The sequence below is a fragment of the Notothenia coriiceps genome, unplaced genomic scaffold (assembly GCF_000735185.1).
Source record: "Notothenia coriiceps isolate Sejong01 unplaced genomic scaffold, NC01 NC01_scaffold00004236, whole genome shotgun sequence".
Classification (NCBI taxonomy): domain Eukaryota; kingdom Metazoa; phylum Chordata; class Actinopteri; order Perciformes; family Nototheniidae; genus Notothenia; species Notothenia coriiceps.
In genome coordinates, this window is record NW_011336937.1 from 13,708 (window position 1) to 29,591 (window position 15,884).

General features: G+C 41.9%; 1 protein-coding gene across 1 annotated transcript; it reads left to right on the forward strand.

Annotated features, from left to right (window-relative positions):
• The first annotated feature begins 2,597 nt into the window (after positions 1–2,597).
• ccdc141 (coiled-coil domain containing 141) lies at positions 2,598–11,034 on the forward strand. Its single transcript, XM_010767361.1, has 7 exons — positions 2,598–2,606; positions 5,089–5,259; positions 5,514–5,662; positions 6,044–6,218; positions 6,691–7,049; positions 7,358–9,244; positions 10,689–11,034. Exons 1-7 carry the CDS (start codon positions 2,598–2,600, stop codon positions 10,951–10,953), a joined length of 3,015 nt encoding a protein of 1,004 aa, XP_010765663.1. The 3' UTR covers positions 10,954–11,034.
• The last annotated feature ends 4,850 nt before the right edge of the window (positions 11,035–15,884 follow it).

A 15,884-nucleotide genomic window follows, 5' to 3' on the forward strand; every position in this document is an offset into this window, starting at 1 on the left:
GGTGTGTCTCGGAGTTTAAAGCGCATTACGATGTGCATTATATTCCGTTTAAGTCGTGGTTCAAGCCAGACGAGCTGTATGGATGGAGATGGCGGTCTACCACTTTGGTCTAGACTTAAATATTTCAACTATCTGATTGATTGGTATGACATTTAGGAAGGCATTCATGTTGCCCAAGACGTTCCTTATTTCCTTTGGCGCCATCATTAGATTGATGTTTGTGGTTTTGAGTAACATGAGAGTCAACCATGAGAGAATCTACTAAATGGACCTTTGAGTTAAGATTATTCTGTCACACAATGTCAAGGATGATGCTCTAATACATATAAACAGTTTCTTACTTTATTTCAAATGCACAGTGTAGTTTGATCATGATATAAAAGCTCATACCTACCTTAATGAATACTTCTCTAGTGAACAGCTCTGTGAGTGTGAGAACAAACTAAGAAATAGCAATAGAGTGCCACAGTGACGCGTCCTAATACCCGGAAGTAAGCTGCGCATGGGTTCCTTCGACAAAAAAGCAATGCAATTTCTCCATAGGATTTTGGAAAATAGCTGGAAATAAGGTCTGTGGTTGACACACATTTAAGAGACGGATCACGTTTTGTTCAGCCGGGTAATCTCCACATGTCTACCCTACTTTTATAATTTTCAAAATGATCACTGTGGCACTCTATAAAGCAACAGTTTAATTTGATGCTTTAGTTTTTTTTTTTAAATGAATGGCAATAGGAATACTGCATTTTGTTGGTGACCAGCTGCAGCTATAGCTGTTATGTAGGACAAATATGCATTAATTATCTCTAGAGTTGAGATCAGGGGCATTCAAATGACATCCCCCCCTTCTTATCGTTGCATCAGTGGTACATTGTGATTGAAGCGCTCGTATCCTTTTGAATTGACGGCATACATCTATGTGGCTCAGAGCTGACACTTTTGTTTGAATGTATCATGATTATGGATCATCTGCTCTGTGTACTGAACTTTGCGCTCTTTCAGCTGCTGCACGATGTACAGCAAAGTACCAGGACAAACAATCTGTGAGCTGCCTATAAATACCTTAAAGCAACCATGAAATACTGCTTCATCCTCTCTCATTTGTTTCCATGAAGCAGGACAGCTGGAACAAAAACCTCCTCTTGCTCTGTGTTGCATGAAGGAGAATTTTCTTTTTCTTTTAAGCAGTCCTTGGCAGACAGAGCGATCGACTGACAGATACAGACAGACAGAGGCAGAGCTGACCTGAAAACCACAGAGACTTCCTGCATGTCTGACTGATGATGTTAACCTTTACCTCGCCAGCAGCTCTGCAGAACTTGGCCACCTCTTAATGTGTGTCATGTTGCATAATCAGCTCTGCCAGCCAAAAGGGTGAGGCACTTTTCTGTGTCTGTGGTTGTGTGCGAGTGTAAACAGACTGCAGGCCTGATGGGTAATGCATCCGTTGAAATATATTTTCAGAGCATAATCCTGCCCTTTAAAAAAAAAAAGAGGACACTCACCCGACACTTTGCCATCAGCCCCTCTGGGAAGTTTTAACGCCTCCACCTTAAACTCCTACGGCAAGATTTTGCCCCGGAGGAAACGTTTACAATGTGAACCTCATGGAGAGTGACAAAAAGAGCAAATAAGAAATGCTATGTTTTGCTAAAAGCTACGTGGTCCACGCTTTTGGCCTTGGAGACAGTTAAAGAGCATTCTGGACGTGCACAGCTCCTGACATATTGGGAGCTGCCGTGGAGGGAGAAAAAAAAAAAGAAAAAGCAAAGAAAATATCCTATTTGATTAGAAAAAGAAAGTGAGCCAGTTCCTCTTTGCAGTGAACTGTAGGCAGGCACAAGAGTTTTATTCACTAATAGTTCTTAATGTTCCCTGTTGACTCAGCCAAGGCTTGTTGCAGAGGCCTGACCCCAGATCTGTTCTGGTATATGGTTTGAGGTGCAGGAGAGGAGGCACACCAAGATATGCAAAGCCGAGCTATTTCTTCCACGTTTTCTCCCGAGCAGCCGAGGCTTCAGTTCAGTGTGTACTGCCCGGGCGCCTTTATTGATATTTATGTGTTTAGACATTTTTAATCATGACCTATATAAACTTAAGAGGAGCCCACATTCTCTGCCCTCGCTACAGACCGACATTGGGAGCCTTTCACCGGTGCAAGGTTTTATTTAAAGTTTTCAAGTGTGGACGCTTCACCGCCTCCTCTAAGCCGTCAGTAAATGTTTGCTCTGTGGGGACGCACGAAAAGTCAGAGCTTAAATAAATTATTATATTGTCTCTCAAAGTTTATACTGTTTCACCTTCCTCTGCCCTAAAACTCTCTCTTTTTCTTACTTTAAAAATTTGGAACTTTTTGTGTTAGACACTATGGAAGGCAACAACATCTGCTTAAATACATCTGAGGATGAACTTCAAATATAGCTTCACAAATTCAATGTACACTTCTGAGTTATTTCTGCAAATTTCAGTTTGTTATTGTAAAGCATTCTCAAAAACAGTTTTCTACTTGACTCCCCTGCAAATCACAAGAAATTAACTTGTGTATTTTTTCCCCTTAATGTTCCTTTAAAGGCTGGGGATGAAAATGGCAGGTAACGATGACGAAGGTTTGCTCACATTTTTGAAAGCAAACACACCTTTGAACAACACCGAGGGTGAAAGGTGGCAGTGTCCTGGCTGAATTCAGAGCTTTTTTCAACGTTGCAGTACCTCAACTCTTTTTTTTTTTTTTTTTTTAAACGAAAGCACGTTCATACCGATCTCCTTAAGAAGTTTAGACTGAAAGAGACTGTTTTTGAAAAACTGGAGCCCTTCAGCTGAATCCCATATGTTTTTCTTGGCAGACGAGTGCTGTCTGCTTGGCCAAGGCTGATGTTGGGGATATTAAACTGATGGAACACAGGACTCTTGATCCCTTTTTTTGAGGGGTTGTGTTCAGGTACCAACTATCTGAGCCTCTGTCAGACACCTGCCATTGTCTCCTCTGATGTTCTATATCCCAGAATACTTGTCGGCAAATAATGTGCCATCAGAAACCCTCCTGCTGGAGAGCCAAACTTGAGACGGCAGAGAGACATTTGTGAAGGTCTTGCACAATGTGAAAGTGGGTTTTTTAAGTGATTGCACTATTTTATTTTATATTTTACATAAAAAGTGGATTGTTGCCAAATAATCATCCACCAGGTATTTTATCTGGTACTTTCCCTCCTTGAAACATCACTTCCAGCAGAGGATGTACTTTCCTGATGTTTTTCGTTTGTGAAAGAGATTCCTGTTTATACATTTTTTTATGACTTTAGAGGAGGGTGACGTAATGCGTGAATTTACACGGCTGTTTAAATAATCCCATCCATGCTTTGGTCAGTTCACCTGAAGTTGACCTTGCTGATATTGGGCAAATGAAATTAAATCTTCTGTCAGTACGACTGGTTTGAGGTTATGCAGAGAATCTCTTCTTTTTTTGTTACACTTTTTGTAATATTATCTTTGTAAAACATGCAATACATGAGATTTGTATAGCTTTGTAGCAATATGACCTTATCTTCGTGGGTTCAATCACTAACTTACAATCAGCTACTTTGTTGCAAACATTGGTGGTGTCATTTGTGACCTATAAAACAAAGCCATGTATACTTAGGCCCATCATTATGGGGCGTTTGTGGCCCAACAGGGAGATATAATCCATTAAGGCTTGTTAAGAGGTACCCCGCAGCATTATGAATTTGTGAATGCAATGCTTTATCTGTAAGGGTAGAAAAGTGAAATGGGCTGTAAGAGCAGTCCATTTACCAATGTATCTGCAAAACACCAGTTGTATGCACTTAGTGTTTTTATATATCTGAATATGTTTAGAACACATATGTTTGTTTCCCTCGTTTCTACAGTTTTCCCTTTTTTTATTGATCATCTGGTGACCATTGTTTGAACACTAGATATATATTGTTTACAATTATATCTTCAATTGAGTACATTAAGGTAATTTCCGTGTGTTGTTTCTAAAATGGTTTTGGTTCTGACAGTGATCACAAACTGTAGTACAACCTTTGGTCAGCTCAGAGGCAATGGCTGTTGGCAAACACACATATTACCATTGTTCATTGTTTATTCAAATTATTGTATGGCTTTTGTTAAAACAATTATGTTTTCATATTCCAATCTCATATCCTTGATACAATGGTTACTTCTTGGTTACCAGCTACAGTTTAGTTTGTTGTTGTCAGGAACCTGTTGACTGTTTAATGGTGTAGTTTAAAACAGAACTCTAAAGTGAAATCGGAAGCTTAAAACTGCATTTTCTGGAGTCATTTTTTTACATTACATTATTACATTAGATGTCATTTGTTAGACGCTTTTATCCAAAGCGACTTACATACATTCAGTACTGTGGGCAATCCTCACAGGAGCAATTTGGGGTGAAGTGTCTTGCCCAGGGACACAACGACATGCTGACTGCAGTGGGACTCGAACTTGCTACCCCCTGATTCAAAGGCCAGCACACTATCCACTGAGCCACAGCCTCCACTACAACTAAATGACTTTACTTTAATTTACATCAAAAAGATAGATAAATCCCACACACACACCTGAAACACCTCCATTGGACTCCTTGGTTTACTCCAGGAACATAGTGACATCACTACGTAAATCCACACTGCAACAATACTTCAAAATTAACATAAAAGTATAATTAGCAAAATATTCTTTAGGTATTCATTGTTAAAGTACCCACTGCAAAAAAAAAAAATACATAAAAAGCACCCAAAAATATTTATATTAAAAATGATTGAATGTACGGATGCTAATTTATATTTTCTCAATCTGCTAATTGAATAATGATCTAATCGCCCAGCGTTCCTCAATAAACGGTTAGCTAATTTAATGTATAACAAAACATCATATTATTTTCTTTATGAAAACATCTGAATTACTAAAGTGAGTATACTGGAGTAAATGCACTTTCCTCCACTAGAGCACAGTAAATATTAACATGTGAGATGTAAAGGGAAATAATACTGGTCTGCTGATTGGTACCACATTAAGTCATTCTCTAAGATAACCCTTTCCGTTTATTGCACACTGTCATCACAGATGGAGAGTCTTAAAAACCAGCAGGACGATGGACAGAAGGAGGAAGAGGAAGAGGAAGACAAAGAGAAAGATGAAGACGAAGAGGAAAAGAAAGAGAAGTCATTGAAGGGAAACAGGAGGAAGAAGAAGGAGCAGACAGATAACCGCCGCTCACAGGAGGCGTCGGACATGGTAAACATAATCACACACACATTTATTAAACATACGATAAACAGAATTTACACAATAATGCAGTAAATACAATCAGACAGCTACGTTAAGGGTTACACATGCATGACATATTTATGGTAATTATCCAAAACACTGGTGCAGGTGTGAGGTAATGAGTCAGTTTAGGACTCATTACTTGCTTTTGTTTTGATTAAAATGTCACCTGTCAATCTGCTGTCAAAATGATGGCTGTAAGGTCTCCTAAATGTTTACAGCACGAGCTAAAGGAGACCGGCCACACCCCCGAACTGACCGCCGAGCATGATGGGAAGGAGGTTCCAGTGAAGAGGCAGATCGCAGCCAAACGGAAGCCTCCGTTACGAAAGAGCTGCAGTCTGGATGCAGAGAGACAGACGGAGAGCAGGTACGCTGAAATAGCGCAAAAAACCCACAAAATACATTCCAATTTACAGTTTCTTTAAAAAGCTCAGAAAGAAAGACTTAAATGTTGTTTAAAAAGTACAACATTGAACAGCAAATATATATGTTTTTTAAATAGCTATAGATAAAAATAAAGTGATATGGTGTCCCCCAGGGATCCGTTTCAGTTCCTCTTTGTTTTTCATTTTAGGAAAAATTATGATAATTTATGTGCAAGTAGAAAACATTTAATAATTCCTCACGACTCACCATGATATAGAAATATTTGAAATCAAATTGAAATGTAAATAACACAAACATTATTAAACGTGTCTGCTTGCATCCCCGAACTGTAGAAATAAAGATTGATGTTGCTTTCCTTTAGGGCCACCTCCTCATACTGTTCCACCCACACCTTCAACTTCCCCTGCTCCCCATTGGATACCAACCGACGAGTCCGCAACATACACAACCAATCACAGCCTGCCGCCACGGAGGCCACGCCCTCACCCTCTGTGACTGGCCCATCATTTTCTGACATCCAGAGGGAATTCGGGAAGGTCATTTGAAATGTGGTGTCCCACAGGGATCATATTTAGATCCTCCTTTATTTCCCATCTAATGAAAAATTATATTTATGAAAACAGATTTATGTTTGAACACATACATAGATGATATTCAAACACACAAAGATGTTTCTTTGGGTTATATTTAAGATTTGAGGGTGGTAAAACTAGCCTGAAATCTAATCATGAGAAATAAGTCTCTGCTGTTTGATGTTGACACTGTTTGAAACCCATGTTTTTGTATGCTCCTAATAGTATTACTGTTTATTAGTCATTTATATTTTTCAAATGATTGTTTGTTTTATTGCTCGACTTCTCTTTACTCTATTGTTAGCTTAGCTTCAATGCTAGCCACTTCAGTGAGTGAATTGGAGAAAGGGTACACACTATAAATGAAGTCAAGTCATATATTTATCGGACAAAGACACTTGCTAAATGCACAAATACTCAATTGTTATTTACCCAGGATGCATCAAGAGGCAGCCTGTCGGAGGCGGAGCTTCACGACGTGATGATGGAAGATTCTCTCTCCAATGACGAGTACGATTGTGCGTCACCTGACGACATTTCCCTGCCGCCACTGGCAGAGACTCCAGAGTCCATCATGGTTCAATCAGACGTTGAGGAGGGCTACTGTTTCAGTTCCCACAGCGTCCACACTAACCAGTACAGCCGCCAGTCAGAGGGCAGCGGCACTGGTACTGGTTCTGGTACTGGTTCTGGTACTGGTTCCGGTACTGGTAGTGGTGCAGTCCGACAACACAGACAGTCCAGCCGGACAGACAGCTGTCCGACTCCTCCAACCAGCCGTCACAGCAGCTCTAGGTCTGTATTAGTTTAATTCTCAGGAAATAACAAGAATCCTTTGTATTCCCAACAAGACATATTTTACGTCATAGAACAAAATGTGAAAATCTCTTTAACTTGTGATGAACAAAAAACCCAACCACAAACACATTGATTTCGTCATGAGGGTACAGAAAGGGCAAAAATGCTGACTCGTTCCTGGGTTTTGGGACTAATTCCAGCAGCTCTATGGTGGTGTAGGACAGGCCGCATGTCACCAAAGTCCCAGTCCACATCTGAACAATAAAAATGTGTTGGTATGAGTTTGATCCCGTTTTGTGTTACAGGTTCAGATCAGAGTCCAGTTCGTTTGTGCAGAGTCCATTAACAGTTCCTGCTCCAACCCTGTTCACCAGCACTCTGTGCAGCATCCTGAAGACTAAAAAGACCGGCACTGCCAACGTCTGTCTGGGCGGCCCTGAACCAAGCTTCCCCTCAGTATCCAACCCACTCGACAAGGATAACTCTTCAGACAGTTGTTCCAAGAAAGACAATGAAGTCCCCGATAAGAGGAACCCCTCAAAAACTGAACCAGTACTAAAGGAGCATGTGAGTCAGTACAACCAGCCTCAAAGGGGAACAGGTTCACTGAGTATGATCACCCAAAATGATGAGACCCTGCTACAGACTGATCCCCAGGTTGCAGAACTCAACCACATCCCTGCCAAGCTCCCCCAGTCCAGCTGCATTCCTGAGGCTTTTGATGGTCCAGACCCTGATTGCCACAAAGACAAAACCCCTTCCCAAGAAACTAGGTTCCTCAAAGTCAACACTACTTTCCCTCAAATCAAAACCTTAATTTGTCAAAAGAACCGTTTGTTACAGTCTTTTCCGGACACTGTCGACGCAGTCTCCAAACAACAAAGGGACAGTTTCCTCAGTACACCCTTTGGTGAACCTTCGGACAGTCATTGCACCTTGACACAGTCTAGCAACAATCTCAGGCCTAAGCAAGAACAGTTCAAGACCTTGCCTGAAATCGGTCCGGGCAAAGCGTTCGCTCTTAGCCCTATCATGCCTACTCTCCATAAAAACACTAGGCTCCTTAAAACCTGTGAAACTTGCCTCCAAACCAACACAACCCTCCCTGAGAACAGCAATCTTTCAATATCGTCCCTGGACTCTGGGAGTGGCCTTGATCAGGATGTACCTTCCTCCCAAACCAGCAAAGAAGAATCCTCCATGTCTGCAAACAGCAAACAAACTGTATACTGCCAGTCCTCATCTATAAAGAGTCATACCTTGAAACAGTCTAGTAGCCATCTCAGGTCTCAGCAAGAACAGTTCAAGACCTTGCCTGTAATCGATCCGGACAAAGAGTTTGCTCATAGCTCCAGCCTCCCTCTTCTCCACCAAGACAGAAGCCAAGACACTGGAATCCTTAAGTCCTGTAAAACTGGCCTCCAAACCAAGTCCTGTAAAACTGGCCTCCAAACCAACACAACCCTCCCTCAAAACAGAAATCTTTCAATATCGTCCCTGGACTCTGGGAGTGGCCTTGATCAGGATGTACCCTCCTCCCGAACCAGCAAAGAAGCATTATCAGACTCCATGCCCCAAAGCAGCAAAACTGTCAAAGATACTGTGTACTGCCAGCCTTCCCCTTCAAACAGTCATTGCACCTTGACACAAGTTAGCAGCAAATTCAGGTCCCAGAAAGAAAGCACCTTATCCCAGGGTGGTTCAGGTGTACCTGAGGTCCATGCCTCCAATATCCCTGATCCAAACAGCATCAGCAATACATTCAGCAACAAGCACCAGACAGCCTACTCCCTCCATGAGCCCTTGACCTCCAGCTGTACCCAGCAGTGTGTGCATGACCCTGGCATAACCCCCGCTGCTCCTCCTCTTCCTCAGCCTGAACCACAAGCTTTGGCTCATCTGCATGTCACCCCCCTTTCCTCTCCACCCCATCTACTAACGCCAGACCAAGACCCAACCATTTGTCAGCCAATGACCATCCGCGAGGAGATCAGGCTTACCCCTCAGATCCAGGGGCCTTCCCTTCCTGCTCCTGTTCCCCAGGCCCAGGCAGAGTCTCTTCCCCAGGGAAAAGCCTCTCACCCGGGCCCTCCCTGCTTCACCAGGCCTCTTTCTAGAGCCACCGTCATGGAGGGCTCTCCGGTGACTCTAGAGGTGGAGGTGATGGCACTCCCCGAGCCCACGCTGACCTGGTGGGTAGCAAATAACCAGCTCCACAATAACACACACGCTCTTTAAGATGATTAACTACACAACTCACCTCGAGGCACCTAATATTTCTAATCTAGAGGCAATGACCCTAACAGATTGCCATTAGGTAATGTTGTGTTTTCTTTACTGAACACGCACAGTTATAGTCCTAGTAAAAACAAAAAAAATATCTAAAGCAGAAGAGGTGGAAAAAGATATCATGCTAACAAGCTACATAGCCCTGCTTTATAGAAGAAGTTGCACTAACATTAGCTAGCAGGTACTTCCTAATGTTAGCTTTTATTCTAGTGGTAAGTTGTTTTCCATTTTCTGGCTTCAAATCTCAAACGTGCTGCGTTTCAAACAAGCCGAGTGGTTTATCCAACGTAAGTCAGGAAAGCAGATTCAAAACCCCACATTTGTGAGTCATATGTGTAGAAGACAAATTACATCTGGACATTATTGATGTTTTGAATATTCCCTTTAAATGTGTGAGTAAATTATATATTGCAGTTTGATAATATTAATAACTTTAAGGCACTGGTTGTTTCATTTTTCACTTTTACTTAAGTATTTAGGAATTAGGGCTGAAACGGATTGTATTCTTGTGCCGTTGTGGTATGGTCCGGTGCATTCATAATACTGTTAGCAACATGTGATACTGTTAGCAACATGTGAGCAGGTTAGCAACATGTGAGCACGTTAGCAACATGTGATACTGTTAGCAACATGTGATACTGTTAGCAACATGTGATACTGTTAGCAACATGTGAGCAGGTTAGCAACATGTGATACTGTTAGCAACATGTGAGCAGGTTAGCAACATGTGATACTGTTAGCAACATGTGAGCAGGTTAGACCTACCAGCCTTTTCTAAAAATCTCAGACATTTCAGAAAAAAAATCTGAGTTCCGTGAAAAAAATGATATAATTTTTTGCTGAAAGTCTCAGATTTCCAAAGTATTATTTTGACTTCTCTGAAAGAAAAATGAATTAGAACAATTCAAATTTTTTCTCAGAATTCCGATTTTTTTTCTCAAAACCCTTTTTTTTGAGTTTCGACAAGAAAGTCAGAATTATTATCATTATTTTTTCATCTAAACAAATGTAAACGTATTCCCACACCGTACAGGATTCACACCGAACCTTGACTCCTGCATAAAATAACGTAACAGCCTAATTAATAACTGATTAACACAAGTGTGCTCGCTAACTGTGTGTTCTGTAATAGCTTATTTTGTTTGTGTGCACAGTTACTACATAAATACATTGAATTACAATATGATATAATCTTAACATTTCACTTGCCTAGCCCCTCACATAATTCATAATGTCCTCAACTCTCTGGTGACGCAGTCCGGCAGATATTCATAGTAACAGATCTCATCATGAGGCCCAGAGTGAGGCTGTGTGCTGTCTGACTTCCTGTCATCATGGTCGCTTCAGGTGTAAAGATGAAGAGGCCACCGCGGTGATTTCCTGTGAGAACGGGAAGCACTTCCTGTTTGTCCCGGAGGCGTCGCACTCAGATGGGGTTCAGGATCAGATCGTCAGCAGCAGTGATAAGTCCTGGGTTCAGGATCAGATCGTCAGCAGCAGTGAAGATTCGTGGCTGGTGTCTGGAGTCTTCAACGTCCTCGCTGTGGACTGGCAGTCCTGGTTGGGGACCCTGTGCGTCCTGCTGTGGCTGCTCTACCTGATTCTACTTTAACATCTGTTTTCCACTGCAGGAACTTAAAGACTTTCAAAACCTGAACTTCCCAAAAGGTGTTTCCCTCTCCTGTAGTCTGTTCNAACAACATTGCGTAGACACTCCCTCACAACCGGCACCCTTTTCCACAGGTAGTGGGTACCATCCCTCACCCAAATTCGTGACAGCCTATTATATTGAGGTAGGCCCGGACAACCAAAACTTAAGTTCACTTGTTGGGCCTGAGAGAGACTTCTATGCACGTAGTACCTGACTTGGGTCCGTAGAGTGTTGTGTAAACCACTCACGTTCCAGTCGTAGAGGGTATTCAACGTGTTAACTACGACACGGAGGGAAAGGACAACTGGTATAAGGGGTGAGGGAGACTCTTCCACGACTTATACATGGTGACCCACGTACAGCTAGTGGGGTTATCACCACACCCGGTACAGAGGTCGTTCTTTGTTTATCGACGAAGGTGGAAACCGTTAAGACCGGTAGTAACCTTTTCAGTGTTTGTCACTAGGTCGTCCGCTCGGTCACGTAGTCTGTGTCGACAGTAGGTGAAGTGAGTGACAACAGGCACACCTGAGGGTACTACAGTCGGATACTGGACTATCTTACAAGGGTACGCATTTTCGGCGTCCCGTTACTCCTGTGACACAGGGAGATGTCAGTCTCGTACTGAGGCGTTCCAAGACGTGACGTCAACACCGGACTGGTCTAGTCGTTACCATCAACTAACGGTAGTTCAGGTTTAGCTTTTGCTAATCTGTCAAGAAGACACACCATGACAACCTCTCCAAACCCGCGCGAGCCACCACCTGGGAAACCGCCATTGAGAGGAACAGGTCGTACCTTCTACACTTGTTCAGGGACGGTTACTTGAATACCAAGACTTGACAATAAAGTCAGTCATCCCGGATGTAGTCACGGAGGCTATCTGTTCATAACGTTTGTGTGTGGACCCTTACGTACAGAGGCTCTAACCAATCCCCGGACACCAATTACATTACATAAATTATCGTTCCGGTCTGGATGATGTTTGATTAACGACTGGACATGTTTGGTAACTCAATCTTTCTTCCCTGTTTTTTCCCGGATTAAAATGGTAGACGACTCTGGGTACGGTGACGACGTCTCACATTCTGTTAATACTGAGGTATCAACCCCATCGAAATTTTACTCTCCCACCTCGCTGATTTCACCTTCTCGCCTTATTTACCTACCTTCAATGTCTGGTTACACTTACGGTGGGTCCTAGACCTTGTGTTCTCCTTGCCACCTGGTTCACTCCAACTCCACCTTTCTTAAACTTCGTCGTTCGAATGGTTTCTTGGTGTCGGTCCGATGTTTTGGGTGTCTGCCCATTGTTTCGGATATTTTCTCCTGTTAATGTGTCTACATCCATGACTTATAGTAGCCACCAGGTCGTCAGTGTTAGGAAATGTACCTTATGGTTATGCAAAATGACCGTACCACTCGAGCGTCCATAGCCGACACCTAAACTAGGAACACCAAGGATAACTTGATTGTTAATAATAAAACATATTATCAATAAAAGTAGTCATGATTGTTACCTATATATAAGAATATATTCGTAGGGATAGTATGTTAAAGAAGTTCTCGAACGTACGAAGCACTAGTAGAATAATTCCCCATATTTCATATAACTACTTGAAAGTAAAGTCCAGCAGTTACGTGGCGTTCAGTTGGAAGGATGTGTCAGATCGACTATGTCATCCTAACCGGGTTTGACGGAGGTTTTGTTTTTCGGTATGAGTTCTGTGATGTTCCTAAATCTAAAAATAAAAATAAACAATATTTTACGACCCTGTGGTTGTTGATGGTGATTACGAAGGGCGTTTGTAACTGTGGTCAGAAGGGTTTATTGCTTGAAGGGGTCTAAGGACGGATGGTGGTTTTTGAAGGGATTGGATAGAAGACCTCGCACGGGCCCCGAGCTCCACCTGGAAATTTCCAGTTTGTAGTCGCCGGCTTTGGGACTTTGCGTACGGGGGTTGTCCCTGGATTTTAGGGGTGGGTCCTAATGGGCTTTTTATTTTTTCCGTTTTATTTATTATGCTCACGGACTTCCTTCCTGCTAAGTCGGTCGATCTTTGAGGGGACCAGATTTGATCCTTGCAAATTGTCCTTCTCTGAAAGTCGGTTGCGATGTGATCCCGACGAGGTAATTTGCATTAATGCTAAAACCGACGTTGCTTATACTTTTGGTGTTAGGCTTTATTTTGTTAAATAAATTTTTTTAACAAATTTATCTATGAGAAAATTTTTGAACAACTCGATTTTGATCAGGAAACGAACGCGGAGGTTTTGCTCATCGTCTACTCTCCTCCCTCTCCTCGTCCCCCTCTTGTCCACTCCGACCAGTCCTTGTGTCTGTGAGTTGGATATTTACTTGGTTTTTATTATTTTATTTGCTCAGCCACCTCACTCATTCTTCCTCCCTGTCTCTCAACTTGTACCTAGGGTCTTCACACTCTGTTTAAGACCTAGATTTTCAGGTTGGTGGCTCATAGGACTTCCCAGTTGTTTTCTTCCTGTTTATACGTAATTCTTCCTCTCGCTGTGGAAGTCCTATTTCCCCATCCTACGTACCGGTATACCTCAGTATCTTGTGTTACTATTATACGATACCATTTTGATTATGTAGATTATAAACTTGTATATTTGTGGCTACCTCTCGACATGATGTAGACGTTCGCGTCTGTTTTTGTTCTGACTCGTTGGAACGGTTTCAACAGAGATGCGGCTTCTTCGAGTCTGGTTGACAAGTTCCCTCAAAGTGAGGTCATTGTAACCACCTGTACACTCACCTCTTCTGGTGACACGCGAATACGGTCGATGATAACCGGACCGACCTCTCACCTCGGTATGCGTTCACCCACTCAACCAAGCAAGTTTTATTACTCCACCTTATGTGTAAGTCCAAGTTTCATCTCGTGTCTCCTCTCATTTACAGTTCACATAAAGTTTTAACGAATATGACATACACCGATTGTAGGATGACGTCGTTTCCTACCTAATTCTCCTATACTGAAAGTCGGCACAATTCGGTAGTAACGAGGAAATTCTGCCGACTTTCAGGTATGGGAGGACGGTACACTTTATTTACACTGACAATTATATATAAATATATATAGTAATTATTATTTATGTATGATGATAATAATAAGGTAATCCCGTAAAAGCCTTTTAACATATAGCGGCGACGGTTTTTATCTAATGAGTCCCGTGGTAAAATAAGGAATATACGACCCGCACATATAACAAAAGTAAAAATTTCAACACTACACAAACAACCGGGTGGTAAAAGTTTTCCCCTCTTCCGTAAAGAAAAAGAACAAGGTGTGCCATTGAGCGCTTGAATGGACTACTGAAGAGGCGTTTTGCATACCTCAACTATCTGAGAGTGGAACCCCAAGGAGCATGCCAAATAACACTGGCTTGTATTGTGCTACACAATATCGCTGTCCATCGCAGAGTCCCCCTCTCTGACATCGATGATCCCCCAGAGCCCCTCGCACCTGCTGATAATCTAGGCCCACCTATGGATTTCCCTCTAAATGAGAGACTGAGTGGTGGGGCAAGGCGAGATGCTATTGTCCTCCTATTGTTTACTTTTGAAAGGTGATGACAGATGATGGACTTTTTTTTTGTTGAAGATATTTTTTCTTTAATCTAAATTACATTTGTGATTGACAATCTTTGCTGTGATACTTTTATGAGCATAAACATTTATGTCATCAACATTTGGTTGAAAACAAAATAGGCCACCACAAAAGTTAGCAAAAATGGAAAAAATAAAATGTATTTCCCATGAAGGCTAAACATGGTGTATTATTTCAGTTAACAAATGTTGCCATCTTATTTAAATTGAAACATATTTTAAAATAAATTGTACAGTACATGTTGCTCTGGTAATCCACTGGAAATCCACCCCTCTGGTGGGATCAGGATAATCCAGTTTTTTGGGATCAAACTGATCCCAATCCTGTGTTGTCGGTTTGAACTACCCATTTTGAAGATTTGATCCAGATTAAAGCTTGGATTTGATGTCCTGATCTGATCGGATATCAAAGTGATCCTAATCCTGTTATTTGGTTTTGAACTCCCCAAAATCCAAATCTGATCTGATCAGATAGGGATTAAAAGTTTTGAACTCCTGGGCCCAGAGGATGAACACTAATGACTTTGGTGATTCCCTGACTGTTCCTGTGGCAGTACGATAAGATACAAAACTCTACACACTTAAGTCAGGGTTTGGTGATTACCCAAGTTTCCTGAAACATTTTTGCCAGCAGGTGCCGAATGCTTTAGGTGCATCTGTATCTAAGCCTATTTAAGTTATATACGTTTCTCGCCAAAACATAATAAATTACATTTGATAACATCAGGATACTTATTAACAAATGTAGGCAATAACAATTTATACTGAAAACAGCATGAACGCATCATAGTGATCAAGTCAATGGCACCTCATGCTAGCAGGACTTGCTGCCCATCTGCTGCTAACCGCTAGCCACTAACCGCCACATTGAGTCACTTTCTGGTAAACTATGTCTCTGCTCATTACATAAAATGTCAAGCTATATAGCTATGTCAAGCTATGTATCCAAAATCACAGCGGTCTCATTGAAATTAATGAGTAGTCTGAATACGCCTTAAAATGGTCATCACTGTTGATTTGACAACACTACACATACCTCTTGTTTTCTGCACTTTGTTTGAACATCAGCCGTGTTTTCTTTAGCTTAGTTTCCATAGTAACACTGATCCAGGTTGCTTGCAAACGTTTTACTCTCTGATGGCTGCGGCCCGCCTGTTACGTGTTTCTTGATCGATATGTTTCGAAAGAAGGCGATTCCACTGTGCAAACCCTGGATATATTAATGACACGGGTAACATGTCCTCCACGATGTTTGCTGCAC